Raw genomic sequence first — 22,003 nt, 5'->3', positions numbered from 1 at the left:
TGCACCGTAACGAAGAGTAGCCCTGGCTAGCCACAACTAGAGAGTGTCCATGCATAGCAATGAAGACCTAGTGCAATTAAAAAAAAAAAAGTAAATACATAATTTAGAGATTTATAGTCTCCTCAAGAGACTAGAGATCTCTTTAAGAAAATTAGAGATACTAAGGGAACATTTCACGCAAAGATGGGCTAAAGGACAGAAATGGTATGGACCTCAAAGAAGCAGAAGATATTAAGAAGAGGTGGCAAGAATACACAGAAGAACTGTCCAAAAAAGATCTTCATGACCCAGATAACCACAATGGTGTGACCACTCACCTAGAGCCTTAAGGAGCCTTAAGAAGCATCACTATGAACAAAGCTAGTGGAGGTGATGGAATTCCAGCTGAGCTATTTCAAATCCTGAAAGATGATGCTGTGAAAGTGCTGCACTCAATATGCCAGAAAATTTGAAAAACTCAGCAGTGGCCGCAGGACTGGAAAAGGTCAATTTTCATTCCAGTCCTAAGAAAGGCAATGCCAAAGAAAGTTGAAACTACCACACAATTGCACTCATCTCACATGCTAGCAAAGTAATGCTCCAAATTCCTTAAGCCAGGATTCAACATACGTGAACCATAAACTTCCAGATGTTCAAGCTGGATTTAGAAAAGGCAGAGGAACCAGAGATCAAATTGCCAACATCTGCTGGATCATCAAAAAAGCAAGAGAATTCCAGAAAAGCATCTACTTCTGCTTTATTGACTATGCTAAAGCCTTTGATTGTGTGGATCACAATAAACTGTGGAAAATTCTTCAAAATATGGGAATACCAGACCACCTTACCTGCTTCCTGAGAGATCTGTATGCAGGTCAGGAAGCAACCGTTAGAACCTGATGTGGAACAACAGACTGGTTCCAAAGTGGGAAAGGAGTATGTCAAGGCTATATATTGTCACCCTAATTATTTAACTTATATGCAGAGTACATTATGAGAAATGCTGGGCTGGAGGAAGCACAAGCTGGAATCAAGATTGCTGGGAGAAATATCAAGAACCTCAGATATGCAGATGACACCACCCTTATGGCAGAAAGTGAAGAGGAACTAAAGAGCCTCTTGAAAGTGAAAGAGGAGAGGGAAAAAGCTGGCTAAAACTCAACATTCAGAAAACTGAGATCATGCCATCCAATCCCATCACTTCATGGCAAATAGATGGGGAAACAATGGAAACAGTGACAGACTTTATTTTCTTGGGTTCCAAAATCACTGCAGATGGTGACTGCAGCCATGAAATTAAGATACTTGCTCCTTGGAAAAAAACTTACGACCAACCTAGACAGCATAATAAAAGGCAGAACATTACTTTGCCAACAAAGGTCTCTCTAGTCAAAGGTGTGGTTTTTCCAGCAGTCATGTACGGATGTGAGAGTTGGACCATGAACAAAGCTGAGCACCGAAGAATTGATGCTTTTGAACTGTGGTGTTGGAGAAGACTCTTGAGAATCCCTTGGACAGCAAGCAGATCCAACCAGTCCGTCCTAAAGGAAATCAGTCCTGAATATTCATTGGAAGGACTGATGCTGAAGCTGAAACTCCAATACTGTGGCCACCTGATGCAAAGAACAGACCCATTGGAAAAGACCCTGATGCTGGGCAAGATTGAAGGCAGAAGGAGAAGGGGACAACAGAGGATGAGATGGTTGGATGGCATCACTGACTCGAGGGACATGAGTTTGAGTAAGCTCTGGGAGATGGTGATGGACAGGGAAGATGGCGTGCTACAGTCCATGGGGTCGCAAAGAGTTGGACACGACTGAGAGACTGAACTGAACTGAAGATAAATAATTGATATACATGATTGTTTCAAAACTTAAAATTTCTGTTCTTGAAACAATGTTAAGAAAACAGAAATGGATCCACAGACTTGGAATAATTATTTGTAAATGACAGATACGTTAGAGAACTTGTTTCTAAGATATATCAAGGGCTCATATAACCCAGTATAAATATGGGTTGATGTGAGCAGACACTTTACAAAAGAAAATGAATGGCTAAAAAGCAAATGAAAATATGTTCAATATCATTAGACATTAAGAAAAGGTAAGTTAAAATAACCACGAGACACCACCCATACCAAAAAGAATAACTAAAATTTTAAAAAAGATTGACAATACCAAGTGCTGACAAAGATGGAGGACACTGGAACTCTCCTATGTTGATACTTGGAATGCAAAATGCTATACACTTTGAAAAACAATTTGGCAGCTTTTTATGAAGTTAAGTCTATGCTTTCCATATGACCCAGCAGTCTTTGTTCCAGTTGTTTACTCATGGCAAATGAAAATGTGTGCATACAAAGACTTGCACATGAATGATTATAATAGACGTGTTCATAAAAGCACAAATTGAGACTACTCCAAATAACCACTAACTGGTAAAGGAAGTTCTAAAAATTGTTACATTAATATAGATATATAAATATTAATATATCCATATATTGAAATACTATTCAGCAATGAAAATGAAAAAACTAATTTCACATGCAAAATCATGGATGAATATTCAAAAACTTTCTGCTAAGTGAAATAAGCCAGACACAAAGCGATATACTATGGGATTCCATTTTTGTGACATTCTGAAAAACGCTAAACTAGAGTGATATAACACTTTGGCCACCTGATACAATGCCAATACTTTGGCCATCTGATGTAAAGAACTGACTCATTGGAATAGACCCTGATTTTAGGAAAGATTGAAGGCAGGAGGAGAAGGGGATGACAGAGGATGAGATGGTTGGATGGCATCACCGACTTGATGGACATGAGTTTGAGTAAGCTCCAGGAGTTGGTGATGAACAGGGAAGCCTGGCATGCTGCAGTCCATGGGGTTGCAGAGTCAGATACAACTGAGCTGAATTGAACTGAATAGTGATAGAAACCAGATATGTGAACACCAAAGTCTAGAGAGGTGTGAAGGAAACATCCACAAAGGTGCATGAGGAAACTTGGGGGTAACAGAAATGTTCTCTATCTTGATTGTAGTGGTGATTAACGATATATGTTAAGTTTCATCAAACAGTATGTTTTAAAAAGAATTTCACTATATGTGAATTATACCCTAAGAAACCTCGTTTTAAAAAATTATGTTATAAAGGAAATCTCAGATTTGGAGAAAGATGACATATTAGCATGTATAAGTTCAATGCTAACATGTCATCTTTCTCCAAATCTGAGATTTCCCTTACAACATAATTTTTTAAAGAGGTTTCTTAGGGTATAATTCACGTATAGTTGAATGATCCTGGTAAAAACAGCAACAAACAATGTGTGATGAATCTATCTGATAGTCATACTGAGATTTAAAAACTAACACTCTAACTTGCACTTTAGGACAAACAGAATGTAAACACAACTATATCTGGAGGAATGTAAAAACATAATACCAACTGTTTGGGAACACATGTAAGAATTAAAGATTTTAAAATTAAAAAAAATAAAAAATAAAAATAAAAATTAAAAAAAATAAAAAAATAAAAAAAATAAAATAAAATAAAAAATAAAATCCCAACAAAGACATAAAGAAACAATACAAGTAAACTAAAATTAAATTAAAAAAAAAAAAAAAAAAATGATTGATATATAAAAAAGATTACTAGTAGCCATTTTGTAGTAAGACCATGGCAAAAGCTGGCAAAAATGATGAATACATGTAAGTCCTTTCAATGAGAAAGCATAAAATATACTCCCTCATCAAAGTATATCCATCTAAAGAAAAGGATCAATATATGAACAGGTAGAGGGGACTGCCCTGGTGGCCCAGTGGTTAAGAATCTGCCTTGCAGGGCAGGGCACACTGCTTTGATCCCTTTTTGGGAACTAAGATCCCACATGCTGCAGAGCAACGAAGCTCACACCACGACTTACTGAGCCCGCATGCCACAACTAGACAGTCTGTGAGCCATAACGAGAGCCTGTGCCCCACTATGAAAGACCCTCCATAACACAACAAAGATCCCACATGCTGCAACTAAGACCCAATGCAGCCAAATAAATAAGCACCACAATCCTACTCCACATTTTTATATATGAATATGAATATATATACTTATGAACAGGTATAACAGTGCTCATTATACTGTTTACTTTGATTATGTCTGAATTTTTCCATGATAAATACTTAAATTAAATGGCAAAGACATGATGCAGTATGCAACTAGGTTGCTTAATTTAAAAAAATTAAATACATTAAATAACTTGTATCAACACAAACACAGGATGGTCAGGTAATGTGTACCTTGGCAATAGCAGTTTGTTTAAACATGCGAGTAATCAACCCCATGACAGTCTCGGTGGCACCTGAATATGGAGCTCTCATTAATTTTTCCCACTCTTCAAAGCTGGAATTCAATTCCTATGTAGGAGAAAATAACAATGTTTAGAAATACAGTATAAAAATGACAGCAAATAATGTAATAATGAATCATGTCCTACTTATTTTCTTTTTTAATATATAAAAAATACATATATATATAAACTCTCAAAGATACCAGTGTGTTCATTTAAAAACATCAGCGTGGAGGCAAGTCAGACACGTGTTTGTGCTAATGACAGAAAGCAATGACTAGGTGTGGGAGAAAACTAAGCCCTTTGCTAACACCATAAATCAAACAGTTGCAGCCTTCCCTTACAAAGGAACATTTAGTAAAGCAAAAAATAAAAATTTAAGAAAAAATTTAAATAAAATAAAAACTTTAAGTAAAAATAGAAACAATGCACAGTAGCAAAAATATATATGGTAGCAGAGTATTTAATTTAATGCTATGATTTTATTTAAATAAGCCTTAAGACTTGGAGAATACTGTCACATAAAAAAAGTGATATGATATTGACACTTTTTCTTTTCTTAAAAAAATGGATACAGGAAATAAGACCACTTTTATTTTACTTATATTGCTCAGTGTTTTTTTTTTTAATATACTAAATGCTTATTTTAAGCTTTCAAGATAAAACAAGGCAATAAGTAGTATTTGCTGATAGTTATGTCCAGATTTGAAGAAATTTCAGAGATTACACAAGCATCGTACTCCCCAAAAGTAAATGTGATAAGGGCTGGGAAAAACACAATTTTGGTTTTCTAGTAAGTTGAACTTCACATCCTACAACATGGTCACAGAGTTTTAAGATTTCCAGAATCAGGGGATGCAACCAAATTATTCTAGGAGACAGCTACGTGTACTTAAGAGCAAGAAACTGAACTTTTCTTGCTAATTACTGGGCTTCACATCCTACAAATACTTAGAATTCTTAGTACTAAGTCTATGCAGCAATTGAAGTGTTTTTTTCACCATTCAGCAGAAATATATTTTTTAAAGACTAAGATACTGAATCTTTTCACATTATTTGATGAATAAATTTAAATTCTTCCTGCTCTTTTCTTGAAATGATGTAAGACAATTCATATGGCTTTATTAATTAAAGCTGTTTTAAGACAGTGAATTTTTTCCTTCTGTGAAATATGAAATATGTGCAATCTTTCATATTATAATTTAAAATGATTTCAGGTAAGACTTTCAATCAAACATGGGTTCTCACCTTGGCTGCTGCTGATGGAAGATCAAATGGAATACGCTGTCTGATTTTAGGGGGCAGCTGGGTTAAAACTTCAGCCTTTAATCTTCTAATCATTATGTCACTTAATAGCTGATGAAGTTCATTAAGATTTGATGCCCCTCTGCAATCCCACTGAGGTCTTTTACCAAAATATCTGTTAGTATGAAGAAAAAAAATGTAGCAAAGCTGGATGCTAGAGTAAGAAAACAATTTATTCAATGTGTTTTTCCTTTTAAGATAAGGAGCCATGATACTGTTTTTAGTTTTATTACTGAATGCAAATTAGTTTCAAAAAACTCTTCTTTAGAAATAGTAATGAATAAGATTATACATTACTCTCAGCTATAGGAAATGTTAATGTTTAAGCATAGTGTTTACGTTGAGTTAATACGAGGCTGATTCATTAGAAAAGACCCTGATGCTGGGAAAGATGGAAGGCAGGAGGAGAAGAGGACGACAGAGTATGAGACGGTTTGATGGCATCACTGACTCAATGGACATGAGTTTGAGCAAGCTCCGGGAGTTAGTGATGGACAGGGAGGCCTGGTGTGCTGCAGTTCATTGGTTTGCAAACAGTCAGACATGACTGAGTGACTGAACTGAATATAAGGCTGAGCAAAACTGATAACCCTGAATACCACTGGCATTTTGGGTGACTTCACATAAGGCACTGTGTTTAGCAGATCTAGCCCTAATTAAGCACTAACTGCCAGAACACCAGTCAAGCTATGTACCAACCAAAACCACCTAAAACATTTTCTACAATTATAGGAGGCAACATTATCTCCCACTGAGCTTTTGTGCCCAGCAGACAGATCACCTGGTGAGCTCTTCTTCCTCTGAACCACTGAATTGACAGCAAAGGCAGGGAAAAAGGTACAAATGACTTACGAACAAGAGATTGGGAGAGAAAACATCAGAGGATATTCAACAAATGTTTAGAAGTCAGACAAGCAGTAGATGACAAAAGAAAGCAAGCAACACCTCAAAAATGTTTGCAAAAGGGAAATTATCCTCTAGATCTTTGAGATCAGGAGTTGGAAGCACCAAGCACCAGGGGTAGGTATTACATTTGGTGGATGTACTGAACTTGGACAGCAAGACAGCTGGCCTAATAGCATCCCTTTATCACTGTGACAACCCCACACAAGTCCACAAAATTCACAATGGTCTTCTGGGAGCCAAAACTACTGAAAATAGCTACAAGAGAATAATTAACAAAGGAAAATTTCCTGTTAGGTTGCATTACAATTATTAATATTAACAATTAAATAGCTTCATTTTAGTGGGATTTGGTGGTATTTTAATACATAGTGTTATTTTGAGAAACCTGTAAATTGCTGATACTGATTTTTTTTTTAGGTTTATGTATTTTGATAGCAAACATACAGGAATAGTACCCAAAACATTAAAAACATGTATTTGCATGTAGAACTGATTAGAAACGTATAGTGAATGGATGAAACTTCTGTGTGATAAAATGACAGACACCATTTAGTTGTCATCAATAAGAAATTCTTCCTTGTATTTCTTTTAAAAAAAAAAAACTAAGTGCTGGCATTGTAAAAAAAAGTAAGTTTAGTTACAACTGCTATAAGTTGAATTACTGAAATCTGTTCACTGAAGTATTTTGACTTCCTTTAATGCTTTATGTCTGCACACAATTAAAACTTTACACATTGATAACCCCAGTGTTCAATGCAGCACTGTTTGCAATAGCTAGAACACTGAAGCAACCTAGCTGTCCATCGGCAGATACATGGATAAAGAAGTTGTGGTACATACACACGGGGGAATGTCACTCAGCTATAAAAGCCAATGCATTTGAGTGAGTTCTAATGAGATGGGTGAGCCTAGAGCCTATTATACAGAGTGAAATAAGTCACAAAGAAGACAAATACCATTTATTAATGCATATATATGGGATCTGAAGATGGTACATATGATCCTGTGTACAGGGCAGCAAAGGAGACACGGATGTAAAGAACAGATTTTTGGACTCAGTGGGAGAGGGAGAGGATGGGATGATTTGAGAGAACAGCACTGAAATATACACAGTACCGTATGTACAGCAGGTAACCAGTGCCGAGTCTGCTGTATGAAGCAGGGCACCTACAGCCAGCACTCTGTGACAGTCTGGAGAGACGGGGTGGAGAGGGAGTTGGGCAGGGGGTTTTATGATGGAGGCGACACACGTATATCTATTCATAGGTATAGATGTGCCAATTCATAAGACATATGGCAAAAACCGTCACGATATTGTAAAGTAATTGTTCTCCAATTAAAATTTCTTTTTTTCAAAAATAGAAAAATATTTGCTATTACTCAATTCTGTCACCTATTCTTCCATTCACAATCAAGATAATTACATTTTGAATCATGGTTAAAAAAAACTAATACCTGTCAAATATATCTTAATAAAACTGAGAAAAAATAGAACAGGAAAAAAAATCTTATGTTTAGAATTCCATATAATAAGAAAAAAGATACTGCTCAGTGCTAAAAAAGAATGAACTATGAAATCATGAAAAGCTTTGGAGGAAACTTAAATGCATATAACTAAGTGAAAGAAGCTAATATGAAAAGGTTACACTGTATGATTCCAACCACCCAGCACAGTCAAGAAGGCAAACCTATGGAGACAGTAAAAAGATAAATGGCTCCTAGGGACTACAGAGGAGGTGAGGATGATTGGGTGGAACACAGGGAATTTTCAGGGCAGTGGAACTATTCTATGGGATACCACAATAGTGGATACATGCCATTGCACCTCTGTCAAAATCCATAGAATGTGTAATACTGAGGGTGCACCCTAACGTAAGCTATGGACACAGGATGATAACGATGTGTCAGTGGAGTGCAATGATTGTAAAAATGTGCATTGTGTTGCAGAATTTCAATGGTGGGGGAGGTTGTAGATTTCTGAGGACAGAGGGTATATCAGAACTCCCTGTACTTTTCACTCAATTTTGCAGTGAACCTACCTCTGCTCTATATAATAAAGTTCCAACCAGCAATGCTGAAGAAGCTGAAGTTGAACGGTTTTATGAAGACCTACAAGTCCTTTTAGAACTAACACCCAAAAAAGATGTCCTTTTCATTATAGGGGACTGGAATGCAAAAGTAGGAAGTCAAGCAACACCTGGAGTAACAGGCAAATTTGGCCTTGGAATGCGGAATGAAGCAGGGCAAAGACTAATAGAGTTTTGCCAAGAAAATGCACTGGTCATAGCAAACACCCTCTTCCAACAACACAAGAGAAGACTCTACACATGGACATCACCAGATGGTCAACACCGAAATCAGATTGATTATATTCTTTGCAGCCAAAGATGGAGAAGCTCTGTACAGTCAACACAAACAAGACCGGGAGCTGACTGTGGCTCAGATCATGAACTCCTTATTACCAAATTCAGACTTAAATTGAACAAAGTAGGGAAAATCGCTAGACCATTCAGGTATGACCTCAATCAAATCCCTTATGATTATACAGTGGAAGTGAGAAATAGATTTAAGGGACTAGATCTGATAGATAGAGTGCCTGATGAACTATGGACGGAGGTTCATGACACTGTACAGGAGACAGGGATCAAGACCATCCCCATGGAAAAGAAATGCAAAAAAGCAAAATGGCTGTCTGGGGAGGCCTTACAAATACCTATGAAAAGAAGAGAGGCGGAAAGCAAAGGAGAAAAGGAAAGATATAAGCATCTGAATGCAGAGTTCCAAAGAATAGCAAGAGATAAGAAAGCCTTCTTCAGCGATCAATGCAAAGAAATAGAGGAAAACAACAGAATGGGAAAGACTAGATGTCTTCAAGAAAATTAGAGATAGCAAGGGAACATTTCATGCAAAGATGGTCTTGATAAAGGACAGAAAAGGGATGGACCTAACAGAAGCAGAAGATATTAAGAAGAGGTGGCAAGAATACACGGAAGAACTGTATAAAAAAGATCTTCACGACCCAGATAATCATGATGATGTGATCACTAATCTAGAGCCAGACATCTTGGAATGTGAAGTCAAGTGGGCCTTAGAAAGCATCACTACGAACAAAGCTAGTGGAGGTGATGGAATTCCAGTTGAGCGGTTTCAAATCCTGAAAGATTTGAATATGCCAGCAAATTTGGAAAACTCAGCAGTGGCCACAGCACTGGAAAAGGTCAGTTTTCATTCCAATCCCAAAGAAAGGCAATGCCAAAGAATGCTCAAATTACCGAACAACTGCACTCATCTCACATGCTAGTAAAGTAATGCTCAAAATTCTCCAAGCCAGGCTTCAGCAGTACGTGAACCGTGAACTCCCTGATGTTCAAGCTGGTTTTAGAAAAGGCAGAGGAACCAAAGATCAAATTGCCAACATCCGCTGGATCATGGAAAAAAGCAAGAGAGTTCCAGAAAAACATCTATTTCTGCTTTATTGACTATGCCAAAGCCTTTGACTGTGTGGATCACAATAAACTGTGGAAAGTTCTGAAAGAGATGAGAATACCAGACCACCTAACCTGCCTCTTGAGAAATCTGTATGCAAGTCAGTTAGAACTGGACATGGAACAACAGACTGGTTGCAAATAGGAAAAGGAGTACATCAAGGCTGTATATTGTCACCCTGCTTATTTAACTTATATGCAGAGTACATCATGAGAAACGCTGGACTGGAAGAAACACAAGCTGAAATCAAGATTGCCGGGAGAAATATCAATAACCTTTGATATGCAGATGACACCATCGTTACAGCAGAAAGGTGAAGAGGAACTAAAAAGCCTCTTGATGAAAGTGAAAGAGGAGAGTGAAAAAGTTGGCTTAAAGCTCAACATTCAGAAAACGAAGATCATGGCATCTGGTCCCATCACTTCATGGGAAATAGATGGGGAAACATTGGAAACAGTGTCAGACTTTATTTTGGGGGGCTCCAAAATCACTGCAGATGGTGACTGCAGCCATGAAATTAAAAGACGCTTACTCCTTGGAAGAAAAGTTAAGACGGACCTAGATAGTATATTCAAAAGCAGAGACATTACTTTGCCAACAAAGGTCCGTCTAGTCAAGGCTGTGGTTTTTCCTGTGGTCATGTGTGGATCTGAGAGTTGGACTGTGAAGAAGGCTCAGTGCCAAAGAATTGATGCTTTTGAACTGTGGTGTTGGAGAAGACTCTTAAGAGTCCCTTGGACTGCAAGGAGATCCAACCAGTCCATTCTGAAGGAGATCAGCCCTGGGATTTCTTTGGAAAGAACGATGCTAAAGCTGAAACGCCAGTACTTTGGCCACCTCATGCGAAGAGTTGACTCATTGGAAAAGACTGTGATGCTGGGAGGGATTGGGGACAGGAGGAGAAGGGGACGACAGAGGATGAGATGGTTGGATGGCATCACTGACTCGATGGACATGAGTCTGAGTGAACTCCGGGAGATGGTGATGGACAGGGAGGCCTGGCGTCCTGCGATTCATGGGGTCGCAAAGGGTCGGATGGGACTGAGCGACTGAACTGAACTGAACTGATTAACATAAAAAAGTGCAGAAGATTTGCATTTCAGTCTCTGCCCTGAACATTTTCAGGATTCCCCCACACCAGAGCCCACTAGGGAGACTGATCTTAGCAAAAGGTGCCTGAGCTGAGGTCAGACTGCTTTAAATCTTGGGCTGCTGCTGCTGCTGCTGCTAAGTCACTTCAGTCGTATCTGATTCTGTGCGACCCCATAGATGGCAGCCCACCAGGCTCCCCTGTCCCTGGCTAGGGCCAAGGAATTTTCAAAGGCATGTGAGACTTTTTAGAAAGTATCAGAAATGAAGTAAAAAGAAAACTTTTTGGCTCCAAAATCCCAAAACAATGTGCAAACTTAATATGTATTTAAGAAATACCTACACAATTATAGCATTAAAGGCCATGGCAATAGCTTTAGTAAGGGTATTCCATGAAATAATTCATTTAACTTTCAACAACTCTAGAAGACAGCTAAAGCACCAGTTATCATCCCTATTTTATGAATGAGAAACAGATGCAAAGAGAGGTTGAGGAATTTGTCCACGGTATCACAGATGGTAATGGTGGTAATGGAATTTGAGTTTAATAATCTGACTCCAAAGTCTGACTTGACTAAAACTCAACTTTCATATAATAACACGAACATTGTATTTCACGTTCTTGGGATTATTTTGATATGCTTGAGTTCGTGTGTGTGTTGGGGGGTATGGTGTACAAAAACAGGAGATTCTGGGACTAAGAAACATTGCTGACTTTAGGTCTTAGCCTTTTCTTGCGTGATTCTCAGCTGCTAAAATGTGTAAAATGAGAAGGTCCACTCTTTTGGGGGAATGGTTAAATAGAATGTAAGTCATGCCAAATATGGACTATTAAACAACTATTTAAGGGCTTCCCTGGTGGCTCAGAGGATAAAGTGTCTGCCTATAATGCGGGAGACCCGGGTTCGATCCCTGGGTCGGGAAGATCCCCCGGAGAAGGAAATGGCAACCCACTCCAGTATTCTTGCCTGGAAAATTCCATGGACATTGAAGTCTGGTAGGCTACAGTCCATGGGGTCGCAAAGAGTCAGACATGACTGAGCGACTTCACTTAAACAACTATTTACTAAGAACCAGTTAGATTATATGTATGAAGAAAAACATCAATGATATAAGACAGATAAAAAACTGAAGGCTCAGGGTAATATGTTTAATATGAAAGGTTATATATCTGTGTATGTATCTGTACATGTGTATATATCTGTATAATAATGGAAACAGTGCCAGAAGAATACACATCAAAATAACATTGCTTATCTTGGAGGTAATGGTGATTATAAGGGGTTAACATAGAAACTGGATTTTTTTAATTAAAACTCCCATTTTGTTTTTATAGGCATAATTCAGAGATACTCTGGATTTAGTTCCAGACCACAGCAATGAAGCAATATCACAACAAAGCGAGTCACAAAAAATTTTTTTGTTTCCTAGTGAATATAAAAGTTATGCTTATACTATACTGTATTCTCTTAAGTGTGCAATAGCGTTATGTCTAAAAAACCAATGTATATACTATAATAAAAGTACTTTATTGCTATAAGATACTAGCTATCATCTGAACCTTCAGTCATAATATTTTTATATAACATTAAAGATCACTGATCACAGATACCATCACAACTATAATAATAAAGAAAATGTTTGAATTATTATGAGAATTATCCAAATGTGACACAGAGACATAAAGTGAGCAAATAATATTTGAAAAATGGTGCTGATACACTTCTTTGATGCAGGATTACCAGAACTTTCAATTAATATATAAAAAAAAGTTATGTGAGAAGCGCAATGAAATGAAGTATGCCTGTATTCTGTCTTAACTGTTTATAATAAGCAAATGTTTTTGTAATTTAAAAAATTCAATTCAGGAAATATCACAACAAATTTCACAACTTAAAAAGCTTATAAATATCTACATGTATTTTCAGGAAAAAAATTTCCAAATTCAGGAAAAGATTTTTATTAATTAACTGGATACAACTATATCACAACTATAATGTTTTTCTTACAATTTCTACTGCTTACACTTTGATTACCTCTTCATAGAACAACTCTGTAATATTTTCTTTGAAGAAACAGGGTAATTCAGGTTTACTCAAGCATGGATTATCAAATTTTATTTATTAATAATAAGTTTCAGGTTCATAATTGATCAGCATGTTGTAGAAAAATTTTTTGAAACGGTCAAACTTGAAAACACTTCCATCAAGATTCTACCATATGTGAGCTGTAAGAATTGGAATTATTTATGTATTAATCCTCTGGCTCTGTATATTTCAACCTTGTTTCCCTCCACTACGCATATTCTTCCAGTACAGGTGACGGAGGACAAGTTCACATTGCAGTACAACGGCCGTCCTTGCACTATGAGTGTTCCTGGAAGCCATTCCTACACTGGCATGGCGGACTATCACCTAACAATGTCTAAACAAAGGAAATTACTCAGAATTACACAAACTCGAACAAAATGTACCCCGATACCATTTCCTCTTAGCCTGATACATAAAATGCTTGTTGACCTCCAACACCACCAGACAATTAAATAAATACACGTCTATGTATGTACATATATATGAAAATGATGAACTGAAAAGAGATCTTTCAATCAATTAAGATTAAATAGGTTACTTCTATAAATTTTACAAGACACAAAATGGTGAAAATTGCCCAAGATCTTCCCAGAGCCTTGAAAGAGTCCTATATAAGCAAGGGATTCTCAAGTTGAAGGTTCATTAGTTTCATGGGAAGGAAAGAAAATTATAAAACAAATACAGTTCAGTTCAGTTGCTCAGTCATGTCCAACTCTTTGGAACCTCATGGACTGCAGCACGCCAGGCTTCCTTGTCCATCAACAACTCCCAGGCCAGGGCTTACTCAAACTCATGTCCCTCGAGTCGGTGATGCCATCCAACCATCTCATACTCTGTCATCCCTTTCTCCTCCTGCCTTCAATCTTTCCCAGCATCAGAGTCTTTTCCAGTGAGTCAGTTCTTTAAAACTCTAAAGTACTGGAGTTTCAGCTTCAGCATCAGTCCTTCCAATGAATATTCAGGACTCATTTCCTTTAGGATGGACTGGTTTGATCTCCTTGCAGTCCAAGGGACTCTCAAGAGTCTTCTCCAACACCACGGTTCAAAAGCATCAATTCTTTGGTGCTCAGCTTCTTTCACGGTCCAACTCTCACATCCATACATGACCACTGGAAAAACCACAGCCTTAACTAGACGGACCTTTGCTTGCAAAGTAATATCTCTGCTTTTTAATATGCTGTCTAGGTTGGTCATAGTTTTTCTTCCAAGGAGTAAATGTCTTTTAATTTCATGGCTGCAGTCACCATCTGCAGTGATCTTGGAGCCCAAGAAAATAAAGTCTGTCACTGTTTCCATTGTTCCCCATTTGTCTGCCATGAAGTGATGGGAACGGATGCCATGATCTTAGCTTTTTCAATGCTGAGTTTTAAGCCTGCTTTTTCACTCTCCTCTTTCACCTTCAACAAGAGGCTCTTTAGTTCCTCTTCACTTTCTGTCATAAGGGTAGTGTCATCTGCATATCTAAGGTTATTGATATTTCTCCCTGCAATGTTGATTCCAGCTTGTGCTTCATCCGGTCCAGCATTTAGCACGATAAACTCTGAATATAAATTAAATAAGCAGGGTGACAATATACAGCCTTGATGTACTCCTTTCCCAATCTGGAACCAATCTGCTGTTCCTTATCCGTTCTAATCGTTGCTTCTTGGCCTACATACCGATTTCTCAGGAGGCAGGTCAAGGGGTCTGGTATTCCCATCTCTTTAAGTATTTTCCACAGTTTGTTGTGATCTACACAGTCAAAGGTTTTGGCGTAGTCAATGAAGCAGATGTTTTTCTGAAATTCTCTTACTTTTTCTATGATCCAACGGATATTGGGAATTTGATCTCTGGTTCTTCTGCCTTTTCTAAATCCAGCTTGAACATCTGGAAGTTCTCAGTTCATGTACTGTTGAAGCCTAGCTTGGAGAATTTTAGCATTACTTTGCTAGCATGTGAGATGAGTGTGCTCATCTCACAAAACAAGTACAGTGGCAATGAAATAAGGTGTATCCATGAAAGGGGAAAGGTATAAATGAGTAAGAAAAAAATTTAAAGGACAAAGTTGCAGCAGTTTGGTTTAGGGTAGAAATAAACATTTAAACATAAAGGAAATTCAATTCCTAACAACCTAAAATTAATAACAACAACAAAATTTCAAAGGTTTCTAAAGAAGTAATGAAGCATGACTCTTTAAACTTCTTTTGGAATTAATACAGCCATTTCCTCATTCACATTTACAAGGTAAGTAAAAATTTGTTTCTCCTTTGCTCTCTCTCTCTCTCTTAGTTGCTAAGTCGTGTCCAACTCTTGCTACCCCATGGACTGTAGCCTGCCAGGCTCCTCTGCTCATAGGATTCTCCAGGCAAGAATACTGGAGTGGGTTGCCATTTCCTTCTCCAATTCTAAACAAGAATAAATAGAAACTTCTTTGTATCTTTCTTTTTTTCCATGTATAGTTTAAAAGAGGCATTTCTTAATAAGCACTTAATAGTAGCTTACAAAGGATTTCCCAGGTGGCTCAGTATTAAAAGAATCTACCGGCCAATGCAGGAGACACAGACGACACCAGTTCAATCCCTGGGTCAGAAGGATCCCCTGGAGGAGGAAATGGTAACTCACTCTAATATTCTTGTCTGTAAAATCCCTCGCATAAAGTGGCAACCCACTCCAGTGTTCTTGCCTGGAGAATCCCAGGGACGGTGGAGCCTGGTGGGCTGCTGTCTATGGGGTCGCACAGAGTCGGACACGACTGAAGTGACTTAGCAGCTTAGCAGCAGACAAGCCTGGAGGGCTGTAGTGCATAGAGTCACAAAAGAGACAAACATGACCGAGCACAATTAGCTTAAGATGATAAAATAGGAAGCGTGGTAAAGAACATGTACACTTATCTTTGTTCCTGAAACATGTACACACAAGCATACACAGAGTCAACTTTGGAAACCAGCTTCTGATTTTCTTTTTCAAAGTTAAGTTCTCTTTTGTCCTTTTGTAGCAATCCATTTCTTCCACTCCCAGTTCCTGGGAAACACTGACCTGTTTTCTGCCCCTCAGTTTTGCACATTCCATAATGGTATATAAACAGAATCAAATAGTATGCAGCCTTTAAATCGGATTTCTTTCACTTAGCACACTGTATTTAAAATTTATGTGTACTGCTGGATATATAAGTAGTTCATTCCTTTTTACTGCTGAGTAATATATCCCACTGCATGGATATTTTATGATTTGTTTGTACATTTACCAGCTGAAGGACATCTGGATTATTTGAAGTTTTAAGTGACTGTTAAATAAAACTGCTGTAAACATTTGCATACATATTTTTGAATGAACATATGTTTTCATTTATCTCAACTAAATATTCAAAATGGGATTGCTGGGTGGTATGTTAAGTGTATGTTTAACTTTATAAAAAATTGACATACTTTTTTCCAAAAGTTTATATGCTATTTTACATTCCCATCATTAATGTATGTGAATTCCAGCTCTTTGGCATCATGCATTAACATCATTTGGTATTTTCAATTTGTAAAAGTTTTATCTATTCTAATGCATGTATTTCATTGCAGTTTTAACTAGCATTTCTCTAATGACTAATGATGTTGCATCTTTTCAAGTGCTTTTTTGATCTCACCTTATCTTTTTGATATCTCCTTGTTTTGTAACTGAGTTTTGAGAGATCTGACATGTTCTTTTATAAGTTTCTTTTGTATATTTTAAAATACATGTATTGATACACACATATGAATTTATATATTCCTTTATCAAATATGTACTTTACAAATAATTTCTTCTTGTCTGTGTATTATCCATTCATTGTCTTACCAGTGTCTTTGGAAGAGACTTGTTCAATTTTTATGAAGTAAAATTCATCACTTTTATCTTTCACAGTACATGTTTTTTGCATCCTGTATAAAAATATTTGCCTAACTCTAAGTCATAATGTGTTCCTTTGTTTTCTTTGAGTTTTATAGTTTCAGGTTTTACAATTTAGTTTACAATCCATTTTTAATTGATTTTTTCATTTTTTAAATTGTGATAAATATACATAAAATTTACCATCTTGACCATTGCTAAGTATGCAGTTCAATGGTATTAAATACATTCATAATGCTACATAACCATTGCCACTGGTCATCTTCATAAATTTCATCTTGTAAAACCCAAAGCATATACCCATTAAACAATAACTCCTCATTCTCTCCTACTCGCAACCCATGGCAAGCACCATTCTACTTTCTGTCTCTATGATTTTAATCAGGCAGATCACATAAGTGGATTCACACAGCATTTGTCTGTTGGAGACTGGTTTATTGCACTTATCATAATGTCCTCAGGATTCATCCATGTTGTGGCTTATGTCAGAATTTCCTTCTTCTTTAAGACTGAATATTCCATTGTATGTATAAACCACATTTTGCCTATCCATTCATTCATGGATACTTGATTTGCTTATTGTAAACAAGCTGTTTAACTTACTGTGAATAATGCTGCTATGAATAAGGGCACAAATACCTTTTCACTACCCTGCATTTAATTATTTTGGGAATACAGCCGGAAGTGAAACTCCTGAATCACATGGTGTATCAGCTCACTGACTTTTGGCCTCCAAAATTTCTGATTAAGACATCAGCTAATAATCATTCTAAGGATCCCTTCTACACATTGGGTTGCTTTGCTTTTGCTATCAAGATTCTCTTTGTCTTTAGAAAGCTGGATCATAATGTATCTGGATATGGGCCACCTTTGGTTTATTTCACTCCAGAGTCTGTTGAACTTTCTGGACGTTTATAATGTCTTCCATCAAATTCGGGAAGTTTTTAGTCCTTATTTCTTCAAATAATCTCAGCCCTTTTCTTCTCATTTCTCTTGGGAATCCACAATGCACAGAGATCCTATGGGTTCTGTTCACTTTTCCTCATTTCTCTTTCTTTTTCTCAGATTTGAAAATTTCCATTGTTTTATCTTCAAGTTCTCTGATTCTTTTTATCTTTTAATTTCTTAAAATATATATATTTTATTGAAGTATAGTTGACTTACAATGTTTCAGGTGCAGAGCAAGGTGATATGACTTTTGAAATTATTTCTCATCACAGGTTATTACAAGATATTGACTATAGTTCCCTATGCTATTCAGTAAACCTTTGCTGCTTGTTGTGTATCTATTTCTTAATTAGAAATCTAGCATTCTATTCATACTAAGTCAAACAAGTGGAACCAAAATGTCATTAATTTTTTTAGTTAGGCAAAAATTTGTAAGTTTTCTAAAATATAAATATTATACATATTTATATATATGTATACAAGTTTTTCTACTACACTTGATAAAGGCTTGAAAAAGAACATCAAAAAAAAAAAAGAAGGGATAGAAAAATTGGAGACAAGTTCTGCCTGAGCAAATCTGCTTTTGAATTCCTCTAGGGAATTTTTCTTTTCAGTTATTTTACTTTTAAGCTCCAGAATTTCTTTTTAGAATTTTTAAAGTTTTCTCTTTATTAATATTTCCATTTTGTTCATTCATCATTTTCTAGACTTTTTCCACATCTTCCTTTAATTCTTTGAGAATTTTTTTTTTAATTAAGCACTATTGTTTTTTTTAAACCAAACCACTAGGAAAATGTACCACAGTCTAGAAACAGCAAACAGATAGGCTATATTATCATTTCAAGCAATAAGTTGGTAAAAAAACAATAAAGTCCTTATCAAAATGTTAAGACTGGGGTGAGAACAATGCATGTTATAAAGGCCCTGACAGAAGTGGTATTTGGTAATGGAAGACTGTCCCCTTTTTTGCCCTAAAGGAGTCATATCTCACCCCTCAGTTGCTTACTTTTCCTACCCTGACCTGTGTATTGCCAGAAGATTACCTCACTAGACCTATAGTGAGCAAAGTAAGCAATACTGGGTTTAGACTTTCTTTCGATTCTGGTTTATGAAAACCAGATTTTCCAAAGCCAATACTTCTACTGCTCTTAATTAAGCAGTTCTTTCACTGTTTCAATTCCTCTTTCACTGTTCATTCCTGAATCCTAGCAAACAGCACAGTCAAAGTGCCCTTTCCGTCAAGGGTGAGTGTCACTGCAAGACTGTCTTGTCACCATGCTGACTCTGCTGCAGACAGCCTCAGGGCCCATCATGGCTGCCAGCGAGAGGCAAGGTTTGCTTCCCCTACCAGTGTGGTATTGCTTCTCATATTTTTGCAGGCGGAAAATATATAATGTGTGAGAATTTTAAGGAATGTGCATCCACATCTTGATGGCCAGAAATGAATATACACAAGGACCCTTTCAAATTTTTTATTCAAACCACTTCTCCCAACTCTACATCTTAAATTAACTTTGTATCATTGTATATAAAATAAAACCAAGCAAAACAAAACTGCAGAAGCCCCATTTCCTTCTAAATTAGCAACCTTATGGATTTTGTTTTAATACAGTTTGTGGAAAATGCTGTAGTGATCCTTCTGTTAAACAGATTGACAACAAATAGAAACACCTCTCCTCACATTTCAGCAGATCATAAGCAAGTTAGATGAACCTGCCAGCCTCTTGGTGTCTGTGTATGCAGAGAATCTGGTACCTTGGAGACTATGACTTGGTACAATGGAGACTTCCTATTGCCAGATAAGCACCTGCAGCATGAAGAGGAAGTACATTATTTTTTTTTAATTCTCTTGCTTTTTCTATAGTCAAAAGCATGTCAGCAATTTGATCTCTGCCTTGTCTAACTCCAGTTGGCATTGGGAAAGACTAGAGATCTCTTCAAGAAAATAACAGATACCAATGGAACATTTCATGCAAAGATGCACACAATAAAGGACAGAAATGGCAAGGACCTAACAGAAGCAGACGAAATTAAGAAGAGGTGGCAAGAATACACAGAAGAACTGTACAAAAAAAGTCTTAATGAACCACATAACCATGATGGTATGGTCACTCACCTAGAGCCAGATATCCTGGAATGTGAAGTCAAGTGGGCCGTAGGAAGCATTACTACAAACAAAGCTAGTGGAGTGATGGAATTCCAGTTGAACTATTTCAGATCCTAAAAGATGCTGCTGCTAAAGTGCTGCACTCAATTTGTCAGCAAATTTGGAAAACTCAGAACTGGCCACAACTGGAAAAGTTCATTTTCATTCTAATCCCAAAGAAGGGCAATGCCAACAATGTTCAAACTACCACACAATTGCACTCATTTCACATGCTAGCAAGGTAATGCTCAAAATCCTTCAAGTTAGGCTTCAACAGCATCTGAACTGAGAACTTCCAGATGTTCAAGCTGGATTTAGAAAAGGCGGAGGAACCAGAGATCAAATTCCCAACATCCATTGGATCATAGAAAAAGCAAAAGAATTCCAGAAAAACATATACTTCTGCTTCATTGACTAAGCTAAAGCCTTTGACTGTGTAGACTCCAACAAAGTGTGGAAAATTCTTCAAGAGATGGGAATACCAGAGCACTCTACCTGCCTCCTGAGAAACCTGTATGCAGGTCAAGAAGCAACAGTTAGTACTGGACATGGAACAACAAACTGGTTCCAAACTGGGAAAGGAGTACATTAAGGCTGTATATTGTCACCCTGCTAATTTAACTTACATGCAGAGTACATCATGCCAAATGCTGGGCTGGATGATTCACAAGCTGGAATCAAGATTGCCAGGAGAAATATCAATAACTTCAGATATGCAGATAACACCACCCTAAAGGCAGAAAGCAAAGAGGAACTAAAAAGCCTCTTGATGAAAGTGAAAGAGCAGAGTGAAAAAGCTGGCTTAAAACTCAATATTCAGAAAACTAAGATCATGGCATCCATCCCCATCACTTCATGGCAAATAGATGGGGGAAAAGTGGAAACAGTGGCAGACTGAATTTTCTTGGTCTTTAAAATCACTGCGGACAGTGACTGCAGCAATGAAAAGATGCTTGCTCTTTAGAAGAAAAGCTATGACAAACCTAGACAGTGTATTAAAAGTCATAGACATTACTTTACCAACAAAGGTCCATAGAGTCAAAGCTATGATTTTTTCAGTAGTCAAGCATGGATATGAGATAACGAAGGCTGAGCACTGAAGAACTGATGCTTTCAAACTGTGGTGGAGAAGAGTTGCTTAGACTTGAAGAGATCAAACAAGTCAATCCTAAAGGAAATCAACCCTGAATGTTCATTGGAAGGACTGATGTGGAAGCTCCAATAATTTGGCCACCTGATGCAAAGAGCCAACTTATTGGAAAAGACCCTGAGGCTGGGAAAGATCAAAGGCTGGAGGAGAATGGGTGACAGAGGATGAGATGGTTGGATGGCATCACCGACTCTAAGAACATAAGTTTGAGCAAACTCCAGGAGACAGTGAAGGACAGGGAAGCCTGGTATCCTGCAGTCCCTGGAGTCGCAAAGAGTGGGACATGACTTTTTGATTGAACAACAACAACAAAGGCTATAAAAGGCAGTGACAGAGACACAAAGGGAAAAAACAAAATAAGAGAGATAAAAGGAGATGAAGTGGGGCAGTTGGGCTGCCATTACAGTCCTAGCTGGAGGCAGAAAGTATTAAAATTTCCAGTGAGAATTATTCAATTATTGCATTGAATCTATATAACAATTTGAGGAAAACGGTTATTTAAAAAATATTGAGTCTTCTAGTCCATGAACACAGTGTTTCACTTCATTTATTTAAATCTTTCAGTTTTTTTCTGAATGTCTTACAGTTTATCTAATTCATAAGAAAATGTTTAGAAATGGGAATAATTTAATGTAAATAAACCAGAGGGAAAAAGTGAAGTAGGAAAGCTCTATTATAGGAAGATAGACTAAATAATGGGAATTAT

At 37.2% G+C, this 22,003-nt stretch overlaps 1 protein-coding gene across 1 annotated transcript in view; it reads right to left on the bottom strand.

The window, feature by feature from the left end:
• The window catches only part of ZRANB3 (zinc finger RANBP2-type containing 3), a 263,334-nt gene that overhangs the window by 85,312 nt on the left and 156,019 nt on the right, over positions 1 to 22,003 (bottom strand). Inside the window, exons 6-7 of the mRNA XM_052654562.1 lie at positions 5,571 to 5,742; positions 4,273 to 4,389 (exon numbers count right to left, since the gene is read on the bottom strand). Coding sequence (XP_052510522.1) covers positions 4,273 to 4,389; positions 5,571 to 5,742 — 289 coding nt within the window. The remainder of the gene's footprint in view (positions 1 to 4,272; positions 4,390 to 5,570; positions 5,743 to 22,003) is intronic.

This window comes from Budorcas taxicolor, chromosome 2 (assembly GCF_023091745.1).
Source record: "Budorcas taxicolor isolate Tak-1 chromosome 2, Takin1.1, whole genome shotgun sequence".
In the NCBI taxonomy this organism is placed as follows: Eukaryota; Metazoa; Chordata; class Mammalia; order Artiodactyla; family Bovidae; genus Budorcas; species Budorcas taxicolor.
Note: the sequence above shows the minus strand (reverse complement) of the source record. Positions and strands in the feature narration are given on the sequence as shown.